The sequence below is a fragment of the Tubulanus polymorphus genome, chromosome 5 (genome assembly GCF_964204645.1).
Source record: "Tubulanus polymorphus chromosome 5, tnTubPoly1.2, whole genome shotgun sequence".
NCBI classification, from domain to species: Eukaryota; Metazoa; Nemertea; class Palaeonemertea; order Tubulaniformes; family Tubulanidae; genus Tubulanus; species Tubulanus polymorphus.
Genome location: NC_134029.1, coordinates 5,891,103 through 5,906,636, shown reverse-complemented (window position 1 = coordinate 5,906,636; position 15,534 = coordinate 5,891,103). Strand labels below are relative to the sequence as shown.

Below are 15,534 nucleotides of genomic sequence, written 5' to 3'. Positions count from 1 at the left end.
AGAAAACTATTACATGTATATACAAATACTTACAAAACAACACTTAAATGATAAGACATTAGAAAATGAAAAATTAACAACAATCTGAGACCAGCAAGTACCGCCATCTATAAACATTGTATGTGCATCAACATTAACCACATTCTGATTAAATCCATTTCTTCGCAGGTAAAATTCATCGTATTCTATCTCATTTGACACCAAAATTGTCCCTGTTTAATTGTGTAAGATATTAAGAAACTAATGTGTCGCGGATGTTATGGTTTATCAGTTTATGGACGTTAGGATTTTTGAGCGTTTTGGAATGGGTGGTAGTCATCGACAATCATGGGGCGTTCATTCCATTCAGCATTCCATTTCCTCCGCTCCAATCCATTTCAAGAAGCACACATCACGTGTGCCAGGTTTATGCAATGATAATGATGACTAATATGTTCGTAATATGTTACCGGTATCCACGGCTGAGACTCCCTTCCCTATTGGTTATTCATTTAACTCGTTGAATTAGGAATTAAAATCAACATGATTCGTTGTTAATGGTTAATTTTAACAATTTTATACTCATGATTAGTTAAATGGTAACTCATTGATTAGTATTTTTGATTAGTAATTGGAATTTTCATAACTTTTATTATAAACATTAGATTGAATTTGAAGAATTGGTTAACAATGATTGATTGATTGCTCGAAAATTGGCACACGGGCTAGTAAACCACCCCACCGGCACCGGCACGCACCCGGGATACACCATTCCAGCTAGGGTAGTCATCATCAATGAGTTGTTGGTATGAAATTCAATTTGTAACTATATACTTCACCTCCAATTTCCAAATCTAAGAAAAACATGAAATAAAATAATTTCATCTTTCCAAAATTTAAAACAGTGTGTAGAGGTGGCCGATACCACTTTTTTTGGGAGGGCATTTCACATGTTTAGTGCTCTTTGGGTAATGAACATCCTTCTGATTTCTTTTTTCGACCTTAATTTCTTGATTTTCTTACTATGCCCTCTAAGGTGCCCTCACAGGTGATAGAATGTAGGCCTACTAGTAGGCCTACATGCATGGATTTATCGTCGCTTTTGTATTTATGACACACAACAATACTGACGGCTAAGTCGCTTTTGTATTTATGACACACAACAATACTGACACCATTTAGCCGTCGCAACAAAAAAGGATTGTTTTGTACTCTCGAAAGATGGTGTATTGGGTAATCCAGTTCTGGCATTAGGCCAGCCAGGGGTAAATAGTTCAAGATTTGTTTATCAGCATGTTATGCTGTAGGCCTAGGTTTGAATGCCAAGTTAAAGAGGGTGGACTTTTCAAGTTCTTTCCTTCAAATCTTTAAAACCACTTGTGATCACCCACTCCTAGTGTATTTTCATATTGTTTTCACCACCAGGGGAGTTAAACATCATAGGCCTTGATTGATATTGTAAAGCATATTTTGCCATCACAATAGGCTATATAGAAAAAATGTAGCTTATGACATGTTAGTTTATTATGGTTACATAACTTTTATAAGTTCATGTTCATTCTCAGATCTGGGGTAAGATTCCTCTAAATGGTTCCGATTTCTTATGATTCACTGGTAGAACAATCTTACTTAGTCTGACAAATTTCATTACAAATCTAATATATTTCGCACTCAAATTTAATTAGAGACCGTTGTCAGAGGTATATTTTTATCGAGTTGTTGGTCTGGTTAAAACTGTTAAAAAGATCTCGTCTGTTCAACAAATGTGATTTTGGAAGTTTAACATCTGTGTTAAGTTTGGTTACCAGCATAGGCAATAAAAACACTATCACAGCGCCTGGCTTACAAAGCTGAAATAATCTTGGATTATTTCCAAGTTTCTATTATGTTCGCAATTCGTTTGTACCGGTGCCACTGAATTGTGACAAGTGTGTTATATATCATATGTATCTATAAACTAACCGGTCTCAACAGTGCCGAATAATGAAAACATGTGCTGCTTAACCACCGTGACTTAATAAAGTAACTCGTTATATACATTCAAAATCTCAAAGCGCTTGGAAGTTTTATCGCAATAGTCTTGAATTTCTTGTTTCAACTTTAACTTTTTCACATTTCACAAAAAAATCAGTTGTATTTGGTGAAATTTCAGTCCAGTTGTATGGCGACTTATTTTCCTTCATTGTTCTTAAGTCTAATTTTTCGAGATGAACATTTTCAGAGTTATATCGAAGAAAATGAGGACGACAGCTGAGCAGCGAGTCCATCGCGTGACTATATGTGAAAATCAACGTATTCAGTTCATCGACTCGGTGAAAAAGGCTGCGTTTATTATCGGAACGGCTTTGGTCGTGTTTGTCGCTTTTAGAAATACTTTAGTATGGTATGTATTTTATGTTCTCTCCTAAGTCACTGGGGGGACTTGCTTTTGGATACAGTCAAACCCACCTGATTCAGATCATATGGGACAAGTGAAAATTCATCTTGTTTATGAGATATGTATAGGTGGAGTGTTAATAGATCAGCATTAGATCAACCAATTCCACTGATACAGATTAAGTGGGTTTAACTGTATCTCACAATTCGTCAAATTTTTCCTTTAAGTTCTAATACAAGCACCTTTCATGTTTTATAGGCATTTACAGAGAATTTGGGGTGGTTCTGCCAGTTTGTGGCAGAGTATGTTTGACCACACGTATGTTTTATTCGGAAGTAGCGATTTTAATGTGGCTATTTGGGGTAAGTATTGAATTGGGCTACTCGTGACGTTCACGAGCTTGGTGTAAACATCTTAGCCGGTAATAGATAACTGTATATTGTCCCATGGTATTTGGACTTTGGGATAAAATGAAAAGACTTTGAATACTACCTATTTTAAGGTTTTAAGCCCCACTTGACAAGAGTATTTAAGGGCTGCGGTATGGGCTGCAATATTTTAGATTCCTCAATCCATTGAGCACCATTAAGGGCATTAACATTTCGAAGGTTACATATAAAGCAGGGGAGATTAACCTTTGACCTAGAAACTGCCTCCGCTAGGATTTGAACGTATTTACCCAGGATTGCTGAGACTACCAATAAGCTGCTGTAATACTAACTAATTCTACCAAACGGTTATCAGTGGTATATAGAGTTTTGTATTGATAATGTTGTGTATGTATTGTAATTAAGGTACGACTGTGATTTGTATGGCTGTATTCTGGACTGCTAATATTTTCCTCATCATCGTCGATTTGACCGGAAAACCGGAGTTCTTCTACAACTACAAAATTCAGCCGAAAGAAAACGTTCCCGTAAGTTCATCCTTTTTAAAATTAATGTACAGTAAGCCTTGCGTAAGTCGGATAAATGCTCAAGTCAGAGGAAAGTGTTTCGTCCCATTTCATTCCTCTCTTTTTCAAATAGATATTTATCCATAAGTCGAATGTTTCAAGTCGTTAACTCCTAAGTCACATCTTTATTGGTCCAAATATTTGAAAATCTATGATAACTACTGGCTGATAGACAGTGGTTTAAACGGTCGTTAATACAATGATGATAGAACTATAACTTAAGGTTCAAATGCGTATGACCCGGGCTCTTTTCAGCAATCATTATGAGATGTGTCGATATATTGTACTGAAATCAAGCTCTCTGTTCCAATTTTATATTCAAAAGCTGGAAAATCTTACTCTTCTCTTGGTCTGACTTTTTCTTAGATCAGCGAAAATCCTTTTATCCCAAAACATCCAGCTTTGGGACCATTAAGTATGTAACCCATCACTTCTAGTGTCCACTTATATTTCACTTGTATGAAAATCTACTGGTACTCTTTACCAGTGTTGACAAAATTTTCATTTCTGTAGTTTCTCTCATTGTAGGTCGATCCGAAACGTCTGAAAAAGGCCGTACTCGCTGTGTTGTTCAATCAGTTGGTGATCGGACCTCCGTTTTTAATTGTGGCCTGGTATTTTTCTGAAATGAGAGGATGTCAGTTTCACGGAGATCTGCCCACCTTCCAGTGGGTCTTATTAGAAATGACTGTATTCGTGTTCGTCGAAGAGGCCTTTTTCTATTATTCCCACAGGTAAATGTAGTAAGCTATCAGAAGTCCAGCATTTTCTCAATAAAGTAAAACCTCTCTATAGTAGATACCGTAGGACTGAATGAAAGGTGTTTTCCATTGCAGTTGTTTACTATGGAGTGTTCTACTGTAATATAATTCTTTCCATGCCAATTGTGCTTAATCGCAATTTCGGTTGTATTGATGTTATTTTCAGGACTTTGCATCACCCGCGGCTGTACAAGTACATTCACAAGAAACATCACGAATGGACAGCTCCGATCGGTATCATATCTCTATACGCTCATCCGATCGAGCACATCTTCAGTAATCTGCTTCCGCCGATCATGGGTCCGTTGTTGATGGGGTCGCACATCGCTACCGCCTGGATGTGGTTCGCTATTGCTCTGTTGTCGACGACCAATTCTCACAGCGGGTATCATCTTCCTCTGATGCCTTCGCCGGAAGCCCACGATTATCACCATCTTAAGTAAGTTGAAAAGAACGAGCAAATACCTGGCCCATAGCCAGCACTGTCCTTATGGGAGTGACTAGAGTACGGACCTTTTAAGATACGAGTGAAACCAACAGTTATGAATTTTTGGCGAAACTGATTTTAGGAGCGCAAAGGCTCTCTGTTGTAGGGGTGGCTGGCCAAAGGAAATTTTGAAAAAATTCTTACTAGAAGAAATAAATGCATTATTACGTTCCTATTAACCCTTTCGCTACGTGTGACGTTTTGGAAACGTCATATGAGTGACACTTGCTGTGCGTATGACGTTGTAGAAACGTCATGCACCTATTGATTTATAACTCGAACGCGTACACAGCAAACAGTATGGAAACGCATGTAAGACAAGATAGTTAGCTTTCTAAACAACAGATGGCGAAAATGCGTCAGTAGTTGGTGCTGTCAGCCTGTTGAGCACATGGTAATTTGCGCGGGATTGAGATGGCTCCCCACTTACGTACCTCTACCAGCGGAAAAGGATATCCCATATCAATTGAATTTCTTTCATCCACACCGTAGCATCAATCACCAAAGACTGAGATAGGCACTTGGGTGAAAAACTGGAAAAAAAAAATTTTTAACCCATCCTGACCCCCCCCCCAACACGCCCCCCCCTACAGAAAAGGCTGTTGGTATGATTTTTTACTGATTTTCACTAAATAACATCATAATCTTCGATAAAAACGCGAAAAATCGGGGTTAAAAACAATTTGAAAAAAATCGAATTTTTCGGAAAATACCTTACGTAGGGGGCGGTGCAAGCGTGTACGCAGCGAAAGGGTTAAGAATTATATCCCAACCAATTCGTGTGGATCTCAAGTCTGACAAATTTCAGAGTCTACTTTGATACAGTGAATTCCCAAGTTTAACTTGTGTTTATGGTTCAAACTTTCCATTGTTTTATTAAAAACAGTCTGATGATTGGACAATAGTGGAACCTCATAACAATCAACTTCAGAGGGTTTTAGTTTCACAGAAATAACAAACTTAAGATAGTTTCGTATACACTGAAGATAAAGGCACTAATTTAATGGAAATCGTTCAGAAAAATTTTTTAAAAACATCCCCTGAATTTAAAAATGCTCCTGTTACTTAACATAACACTATAACTTATATGTTATTTTGAATGTTACTTGTAGGTTTAACCAGTGTTACGGCGTGTTGGGAGTATTGGACCGGCTACATGGCACCGATAATCAGTTCCGCGAGTCGAAAGCGTACCAGCGACACATCATGCTGTTGAACACTGAACCATTGTCAAAACAATACCCCGACGATCCGAAAAAAGGAAGAGCCACTGCTAGCACCTCCGCTGCCAAAGAACAATAAAGTTCGATTATTACGACTTGTACCTTCAGGCAACATTTTGTAATAGACTTTGTGGCGCTGAGTTTCCGAATATCGGTAACCGGTTCGAATTTAGGAAACTCGGTTTTGTCATATGATGAGCAACTCAGACAGTAAATTGGTTAGATCCGCGCTGACTATTGGTAATTCACCGCCTACCATAGTTTTGTTGGCCACAATATGTTTTGTATTTGAGTGTAACATTGATCTGATGAATGTATCTCGGGCTAGATGTCTGTCGATTGACCCCTTCACCGTTTACGATGAAGAATTCACGAGATATCAAGACACTTTCCCAACCTACAGTTTCATTGGCCACAAATATATTTGAATTTGAGATTTTCTTCATAAAGCTAAATCCTTTCAGCTATGAAATTACTACAAATGTATGATTAATTTTGTTGATTTTAATGGTATTGTATTGTATGCCTGTTTGAAACATAACTTATCACTATGTCTAAGCCTGAAGGTACAGCAGAATTAACACTTGATTTTCTTGGAAAAAAAACGGAATTTTATTTTCTTGCTTTTCACTGTGAAGTAAGCCATGCTTTGATTTATTAACTCGGGGATTTTTTTCACCAAAAAAAGAATAACTTTTTTTTCCATTTATGTACATGTATGTATATTTTAATCAGATGGCTTCTGGTTTTGTTGATTCCAAGTTAAGCTCAGTTTGCCATTAATACAATGAAACTCGCTTAAGACTTGATCATCGAATCAGCTAAAGACATCATCTTCAATTCGAGTCCTGATTTTGTAATTCATTTCACTAAGTCTAAGAGTTGTAAACATAATGATAATCAACTGTAGTATGATAGTTGTTGCTATACATGGGAATATTGGGCTAATCTTTATTTCATTTTCTAAAATGCTGTTATTATAGTGGTGGACAACGTTGAGTGTTATGATTGTAAATAATGTAATTCTTATGAAGTAGTAACGTACTTGTAATTCGTAATCTGATTGACTTCGAAAGTTGTAATCCCAGTTTGTGAACAAATTATAACTGTCCAACTCGGATCCTACCCTAAAATCTGTTTAGAATACTGCTCCTGACAATGAGGTTCTGGTATGTGGAAAATACTGCATTTTTTAAAATATTCTTTCCACCAAAGGCAATGTTATTTTACGTAAAAACTATATTTTTGAGGGGAATAATCTCGAAAAAATCTGGCAGCTTTTGATTTTTAAAATTCTACATTGCGATGCAGAAAACAGTTAGCTTTTTTACAATTATTCAATGAAATGCTTATATTGCTACTACATAAGTTGAATCATTGAATCTAATTCATTTCCAGGTTTATACTAGAATGTGTCGCTTATTCTCATAGCATTCAACAGTCAAAGACTTGTTTACTTTGTCAGTATCGGTAGATACGTGTGGATTTGAAAAAGATTAGTACGAGAATGATTGCGAATATTTTCATGCCATCTACAGCTGAATTTAAGAACTACTAAGAAAACGACGCGAAAGTTAGTCAACTACCCTCAACAACTGTAGTTATGAACCTATCAAATGAATTTCTTACAAATTACATGAACATTGAAAAATTTTCTCAATGGCATAACTCACTACACAGGTTTTGTGACTTATACTTATTTTTATTTAGACTAGAAAGACAACACAAGCAATGCAAGTATGGTTGTTGGAGAATTGTTATGGTAGTTTGTTGTTTGTTAAATGTGATTTCCCATTATATATTTCTTTGCTTTTCGCATCATTAATCGCATTCAAATATATTATATATACTAGAATTCAGCGTTTCTTGCTTCATCTGTCGAAGTATCAAGGTTCTTTTGCCGTTCTTCTCGTGACTCAAACAGTGTGGCCACTTACCTGGAAATCGGGGAAGTCGGGGAATTTTCTTTTAAGAAGTCGGATTTTATTTAAAGAACTTTAAGTCAGGGAAATGTGTTGAGATTGCTAGATCGCGTGTGAAATCAAACAGCTTCCGTCTCACGTATTAATTAATTGGATTCTTAGCAGATCAATTCAGGGCGTTCATGTCAAGGAAGGTAACTCAAATAAAAGTGGTTACCCTGTCAAATAGATTTCACGGACCAAACAAGGAAGGATGCAAGAGGAACCAAAAACTGAATAAACATGATTCATCTCCCTTCATCATCAACCTACTATTATGTCCACATGTAAATTGATACGCAAGTAGTATCTTTCATCACTGCCTCCATGATGAAACCTGAATGGTCTCAAATAAAATCTGAAGAAATATTGTTCTTCTTTTGGGATCATATACCGTGAATACATCGTTGTTTGTCATGTGACTCCTATAGCCTGTAATTCCCTTTGAAACGGATCTAACTAAATTCACTGTATTTATATTTGATCAAATTCCGAAAGAAACGGCGAAATAAGTTCTGAATTGTAGCCTACGTATTTGCTGATGATTTTTCTACTACCCGAGAAAATGGTAACCCTAATAAAATTATAATTCATTGTCATCGTCAAAATATCCTCTGCCTAGAAATAACGAAAAATGAATAACTATAAATAATGTGATTTATCAATTTAAAACTACTTTCAAAGAGACAATTTATCTCAGGGACTCGTCACCGATGACCGGGGGACCAAAATCAAAATGCAACATCCTTTCTAGCCTGAACTGGTTTTCTTTACAGCTCATTTGAAATCATCGAACATTTCAAGTTATTTCAACCGCAAAAAAAACCAAAATAGTTCGCACTCTTGTTAAGGTTTACTGTTATATCAAGATTATTTCCAAGTTTGTAGCCTATTATGTTCCACGTTGATTCATTTGTACCATTGGACCGTAAAAGACCTTGACCTAGGCCTACTTAACCGATCTCGGTGCAAAATAATAGAACCACGCGCGTTATTGATCAAATGCTTAGAAATAGAAATTCGTCATGTATATATTCTTGGAAGTCGAATGTCTGAATTTGTTTTGTCAACTTAAAGACTTTGCCACTCTGAAAATTGCTGTATTTCTTGAAATTTCAGTCCAGTTGTATGACGACTTTTTTCGTTGTTCTGGGGTCTAATTTTCGAGATGAACATTTTCAGAATTATATCGGAGAAAATAAGGACGACAGCTAAGCAGCGAGTCCATCGCGTGACTATATGTGAAAATCAACGTTTTCAGTTTATCGACTCGGTGAAAAAGGCTGCGTTTATTATCGGAGCGTCTTTGGTCGTGTTTGTCACTTTTAAGAATACTTTAGTATGGTATGTATTTTATACTCTCTTCGACTTGCTTTCGGATGCTAGCAATCAATACAGTCGAACCCACCTGATTCGGATCATTTGTTACCAATGAAATTGATTTTTCCATCTGAAATGTGTAGGTGGAGCGTGACCTATCAAATCCGTAAAAAAATTGTTTTGTGATTTGTAGTCACTGCTTAAAATGTACGTATTTTGTAAAGAGCTTTGAGATCAGTATTACTAATTCGTCAAGATTTTTTCCTGAGGTCATTTGATTTAGATTGGCTTGGTTAGTAGTAGTTCTAATACAAGCATCTTTCATGTTTTATAGGCATTTACAGAGAATTTGGGGTTGTTCTGCCAGTTTGTGGCAGAGTATGTTTGACCACACGTATGCTTTATTCGGAAGTAGCGATTTTAATGTGGCTATTTGGGGTAAGTTTCATTAGTGAAATGGGGCTGTTATGCTCATATCCTTCTTGTAAACGACGTTGGGGAGTCCTTGGTATGAGCGATTGTTTTAGATTCGGCAATCCATTGAGCACCAATAAGGACATTTAGATTTCGAAGGTTAGATATAGAACAGAGAAGCTAGACCTAGAAACTCTGCCACCGCCAGAATTTGAACCTATTTACCCAGGATTGCCGGGACCACCAATAAGCTGCTGTAATACTTACTAATTCTTCCAAACGGTTATCAGTCGTATACAGAGTTTTGTATTGACAATGTTGTTTATGTATTGTAATTAAGGTACGACTGTGATTTGTATGGCTGTATTCTGGACTGCTAATATTTTCCTCATTATCGTCGATTTGACCGGAAAACCGGAGTTCTTCTACAACTACAAAATTCAGCCGAAAGAAAATGTTCCCGTAAGTTCATCCTTTTTATAACAGTCGTTGATATAAGGTAATAGATCTATAATGTAGGTTCAAATGCGTGTAGCCCCGACTCGCTTCAACAGTCATTATGAGATGAGTCGTAGATAGTACGGAGATCGAGCACCTGTTTCAAGTTTTCATCCAAAAGTTGGAAAAACTGACTTTTCTCTTTGTCGGAGAAAATTTTCATGTTCCAAAACATCCGACATACGTGCGTGTAAGTCTACTCGATACTCGTCTTTACAAGGAAAATGTCGAGAAATTTTCTTTTCTCATTAATCTCATTGTAGGTCGATCCAAAACGTCTGAAAAAGGCTGTACTCGTCGTCCTGTTCAATCAGTTGGTGATCATACCTCTGTTTTTAATTGTGGCCTTTTATTTTTGTGAAATGAGAGGATGTCAGTTTCACGGAGATCTGCCCACCTTACAGTGGGTCGTATTAGAACTGATTGTATTCGTGTTTGTTTTAGAGGCCTTTTTCTACTATTCGCACAGGTAAATGAGATGGCCTAAGCCAATACGGTAAAACAGTGAACACTGGGCAAAAGGTGTTCACTTTTGGAGGGGTGTACTTTGGGAAGGTTTTGATGCAATTTGTTTAATTCTGCCCGTGCCAATTGCGCTTGATAATTTTTGTTTTTACGGATATTAATTCCAGGATTTTGCATCACCCGCGGCTCTATAAGTACATTCATAAGATACACCACGACTGGACGGCTCCAATCGGTATGGTATCTATATACTCTCATCCGATTGAGCACATCTTCAGCACTCTGCTTCCGACGATCATGGGTCCGTTGTTGATGGGGTCGCACATCGCTACCGCCTGGATGTGGTTCACTATTGCTCTGTTGTCGACGACCAATGCTCACAGCGGGTATCATCTGCCTCTGATGCCTTCGCCGGAAGCCCACGATTATCACCATCTTAAGTAAGTTGGTACGAAGGGACGAATACCTGGCCCGTAGCCAGCATTGTCCTGATGGGAGGTACTAAAGTATGGAGCGATTATTATGATATGAGCGAAACTGACATTGCGAGCGCCAAAACTCTCTATGGTGTAGGGGTGACCTCCAAAAATTTTGAAACGATTATCACCAGAAGAAATAATTACATTCCGAGTTAATCTTATTCCTATAATACCACTCAAATCGTATATAGTCGGACACATTTCAGAGTATACTTATTTAATACAGCTAGTGTATTCAATGGTTTTACTTGTGTTTATGGTTCAAACTTTTATCCGTTACTAAGAACATTAGTCCGATGATTGAAATTTAAAAAAAAAACATATTTTGAAGATTCTCCCTTTTCTTTTTATATGAGTATATTTTGAATGTTATTTGTAGGTTTAACCAGTGTTACGGTGTGTTGGGAGTATTGGACTGGCTACACGGCACCGATAGTCTGTTCCGCGAGTCGAAAGCGTACCAACGACACTACACGCTGTTGAACACTGAACCGTTGTCGAAGCAATACCCCGACGATCCGAAGAAAGAAAGCGCCACTGCTACCACCCCCAATGCCAAAGAACAATAATGTTCGCTTATTACGACTTGTACCTTCAGGCATGATTCTATATGCCCTACCTCAGAGTAATCATTATTCTGAAATAGCTCACTACCCAGTTTTGTGACTTATACTTGTTTGTATTTGCAGAAAATATATGCCGGTAATTTGTTTTTTTTTCTAAAGTGTGATTTCCCATTATATATTTCGTTGCTTGTCGCATCTCAGATTTCACGGACCAAACAAGGACGCGAGAGGAACCAAACTGAATGAATAAACATGATATACATCCCGTCATAAACCTACGCCATGTCCGCATATGGATTAGTACATAAATATGTAGTCACTCTGCCTCCATGATGAAACCTGAATGGTCCCAAATAAAATGTTGAGAATATTGTAGAACTTCTTTAGGGATCATATACTGTGAATACAACGTTGTTGACCATATGACTCCTATAGCCAGTAATTCCTTCTGTAACGGATCTAACTAAATTGACTGTTTTTATATATGATCAAATTCCAAAAGAAACGGCGAAATAAGTTCTGAACTGTAGCCTTCGTATTTGCCGATGATTTTTCTACTACTTAGAAATTACATGAAGTATTAAATGACCAGGCTTTTTGCGAAAGTGTTTTCTGTGAATACACTCGGTTTGTTTTTCTAACGCGTAAACGTGAGTAATTCTTCGCATATTTGCAGCTCTCAAAATCGGGCAATAATCCGCTCAACCGGTGTTTATAGTGGACAAATTACTGTTGAAGATGCTGAATTCGTCGGGTAGTTGTCGAGGGAGTCGGAGAAGTAGTATGTATATACACGCGTGAAGATCGTGCGGGTGATAGCCTCGTCTGTGCTTCAGCGCTAGTAGTGTACCTGTCAGAATTAAAAAAGGGAACTGCTCAACTGCGTGTTATTAAAGTTTAAACGAATTACCTCAAAATGTCTATTTCATCGCCTGACGTTTAAGGAATAAGTGATTTTAGTTTTCGGATTTAATGCAATGACCTACACGGAACTGATGAGGTAATTGGTGGGTAAATTTGCCTCAAGAGATCATGTGATTGAAAAATGAATTAATGTCAAATACGGACTTTTGATGTTGCTGAATTTCCCGGACATCAATAACGTAAGTATGATGCCCTATTGGGGATGCAAATCGGATCCAAGATCCACCCCTGCATTATCTTAATAAAGTTATTTGATTAGGTTAACAGTTAAGAAGATTTATAGGGATATAAAGATTCGAGCCCAAATAATGATCGTTTTATATGAGGTTGACCCCTGATGACTCGAGGGGCATAAACCTCAAACAGTGATTGATGATTTGTCCGTACATTTCATGATCCATTTCTTGAATTTCTTTGTATTTTGTACTTGTTATATCTTTCTACTTAATTTCTATATTGCCTGACATTGTTTATGTACACAGCAAGTATCGATACGTCCGACCCGCCGAAGTCTTTTTAAGTCATATTTTGTCCGTCAAGTGCTGCCCCTATCTATTTCATTAGCGGTGGACATGTGAACCAACCTGACAGGACAATATTCCTACTATGGCATGTCAGTAATAAGTTAGTTCACACGTCCACCACTAATGAAATACATAGGGGCAGCACTTGAAGGTCAAAATCTGACGCCACTGGCAGCGGGCCGGACGTTCAAAAAATTCTGCAATACTAAAAATAAAGACACTACTACTTTTGAATGAAATGTTTCCGATGAACTTCACTTTAGCGAACGCGGTGGATACCATCGGAACAAAGGGACAATCTAGACGAGGCCTAGATGGGCCACGAGACGAACGCACCACCGTTCCGCGTTGTAATCTCAATAGTGAAGTGAAAGTTAGTCTTCGATTTCGCAAATCATGATACACAGACAACATGGTTACATTATTTCTTAATCGAACCAGAGTCAACGGCACATCAAATAACGAGAGACGAGTTTTGAACTTGGGATATAGTTACTTTTACTTGACTAAAACGTTCGTAACCCCAACGCACACGACGCATATATAAACGCGGAAACACGAATACATGCACTCGGAAACGTTGTTTCTGAAAAACCATGTTTATCGTTTCCCCGTAAACGCACACGAATGGAAACATGTTTCTGTCTCCCGTTCCCGTGTTTCCCTGCGTCGTCTGCGTCAGGCTTATGAAAAACGGTCGATACGAGCCGCCATAAGACAGACTGAAATTAATTCGAAGTAATGAGAGAGAAATAGCGATTAAATCCTTACATCGTCTATCGCTAATCACCGCCACACAACACCTCTGACTTACAAGCAAGTAATCAAATCAGACTGCAGTCTGGGGGATCCGGGCCCAGCCATCTCATGAAATACACGTCTGAATTTCAAATTTACGTTCGGATATTGGTTTAAAAGTTACATAGTCGGAATAACCTTTCTTTTTTTTCATTCTTCACGGAGAAGTGGGATCGTGTTCAACAGCACACAACTTTATTACACAGTTTCTGATCTACAGCGCGTATACGTTCAGTTTGGATGGGAAAAAGTACACACGGTCTGATATTGAACCTTTTCAGTCGGGATTATATCCCAGACCGATTCGACCGGTCATCTCACCAACTTCTCTCCGAAAACTGCCTTTCAGATGGATTAAAGTATTTGATTATTTATACATTCGATATATAACAAACAGATTTTGAACGTGATGCGAAATTCATAACTCCCTACGGTGATATCTTGTTCGAGCCTGGCGAGAGGAGAGGCTATAGTGCGTTCGCGGTGTGTTTGGTTAACCGGAGATTGAGTCAACAGTTTATATTCTAGAATTCATGATAAACCCGTTGAAGCAGCAGCTATCAAACCACGCGTCGTGCATGTCAGTTGTTCATCGGCCGCTCGTTTGTGCCGTCAACAAAAGGATTTAACTGCTTCTTTTTTCAATTAAGCTCAAATACAAGGTAGGGATTTCCGTTGATGAAGATTCACTTCGTCGATTTTGCATCAAACCGAAATAAAGTAAATTCTACACGTCGTATTTATACATGTATCTATAGATATTTCATTAAACATCTTAAACATAACCGTATTCAATTTGTTCAAAAGAACGTAGTAGAATCATCCGGAGCAATCCTCGAACTGCCGTTGTGTCAGTCATCTTCGATCGCGTGTGATTTTGATGGTTGTGTCGGTGAATCTGTTTCATTCCTCGGTTGCCGAAGTGTCTGTTTTATTCTTTTTTTGAATGAACTACCTGTATTTCAACAAACTATTTACACTAGCACTTGTTAATGTGCCTTCACTTCATTCACCTGGCGTCTGCTGTTACGCATTCCTAATAACTGTAACCGGCTCTTCGAGTTTATTCAATCGAAACGTTGTATTTTTTCTCACTCTTGTACACGTGCTTCCTAATGGTTATGTAAGATCGGGTCTTAATGAGGCTACTCGCTAAAATTGTTCACTTTTTCTCTCCTCGGGGGCAATTCAGATGGAAGAATATATTCAAGCTATGTTCATTGGAAAAGATTGAAATTTATAATCTATAACTTGTAGTGATCCTGATATCAGGTAATTCCGTTTGGGATCAAGTTCTTGGCATATCTCCCCATTTGAACTCTACAAGTAAATCTGATGCGACAATGGCTTCGTATTTACAGTGATGATGAGCCTTTATTTCGTACAAAAAGTACAGGCTATAAGAGATAGAAATCACGTACGATCTGATTCTTTATGTTAATAACATTCACCAGTCAGACAGCTTTCAGAAACTACAGCTGATGCAGAAATATTTGATCAGGTCTTTTATCTCATTTCTAATGAATTGAATATTTGGCGGCGGGTGAAACTGCACAATTGCAAGAAACAAATGGTTGTATTGTGTTCAAGGGGATTATAAGACTCAACGGGCCATACTTTTATCTAGAGGCGATTTATATTATTAAGGTTAAGGTATCTGGTTGGTATAGGAGGTGAAGTTATACGGCTTGCGGAGTTCCTGATATGGCGTAAACGACTTTAATACGGCTTCTATTCTCTGTTGCACTAGTAAATTAACCTATGATTAATTATAGTATACAGCCTCTCGGTAAAATGCCGGGA

At 37.8% G+C, this 15,534-nt stretch overlaps 2 protein-coding genes across 3 annotated transcripts; both read left to right on the top strand.

Moving 5' to 3' along the window:
- Window positions 1-108: 108 nt before the first annotated feature.
- LOC141905943 (fatty acid hydroxylase domain-containing protein 2-like) lies at window positions 109-7,629 on the top strand. Of its 2 annotated transcripts, none has more exons than XM_074795061.1 (7): window positions 109-168; window positions 2,201-2,362; window positions 2,615-2,718; window positions 3,151-3,272; window positions 3,840-4,045; window positions 4,239-4,511; window positions 5,672-7,629. In XM_074795061.1, exons 2-7 carry the CDS (start codon window positions 2,217-2,219, stop codon window positions 5,859-5,861), a joined length of 1,041 nt encoding a protein of 346 aa, XP_074651162.1. In that variant the 5' UTR covers window positions 109-168; window positions 2,201-2,216; the 3' UTR covers window positions 5,862-7,629. The 2 variants fall into 2 exon arrangements, with proteins under 2 accessions (XP_074651162.1, XP_074651160.1); XM_074795059.1 differs by lacking the exon at window positions 109-168 and adding an exon at window positions 391-433.
- Window positions 7,630-8,795: 1,166 nt separating this feature from the next.
- Window positions 8,796-11,618, top strand: LOC141905546 (fatty acid hydroxylase domain-containing protein 2-like). Its single transcript, XM_074794450.1, has 6 exons — window positions 8,796-9,087; window positions 9,398-9,501; window positions 9,818-9,939; window positions 10,239-10,444; window positions 10,608-10,880; window positions 11,299-11,618. Exons 1-6 carry the CDS (start codon window positions 8,912-8,914, stop codon window positions 11,486-11,488), a joined length of 1,071 nt encoding a protein of 356 aa, XP_074650551.1. The 5' UTR covers window positions 8,796-8,911; the 3' UTR covers window positions 11,489-11,618.
- The last annotated feature ends 3,916 nt before the right edge of the window (window positions 11,619-15,534 follow it).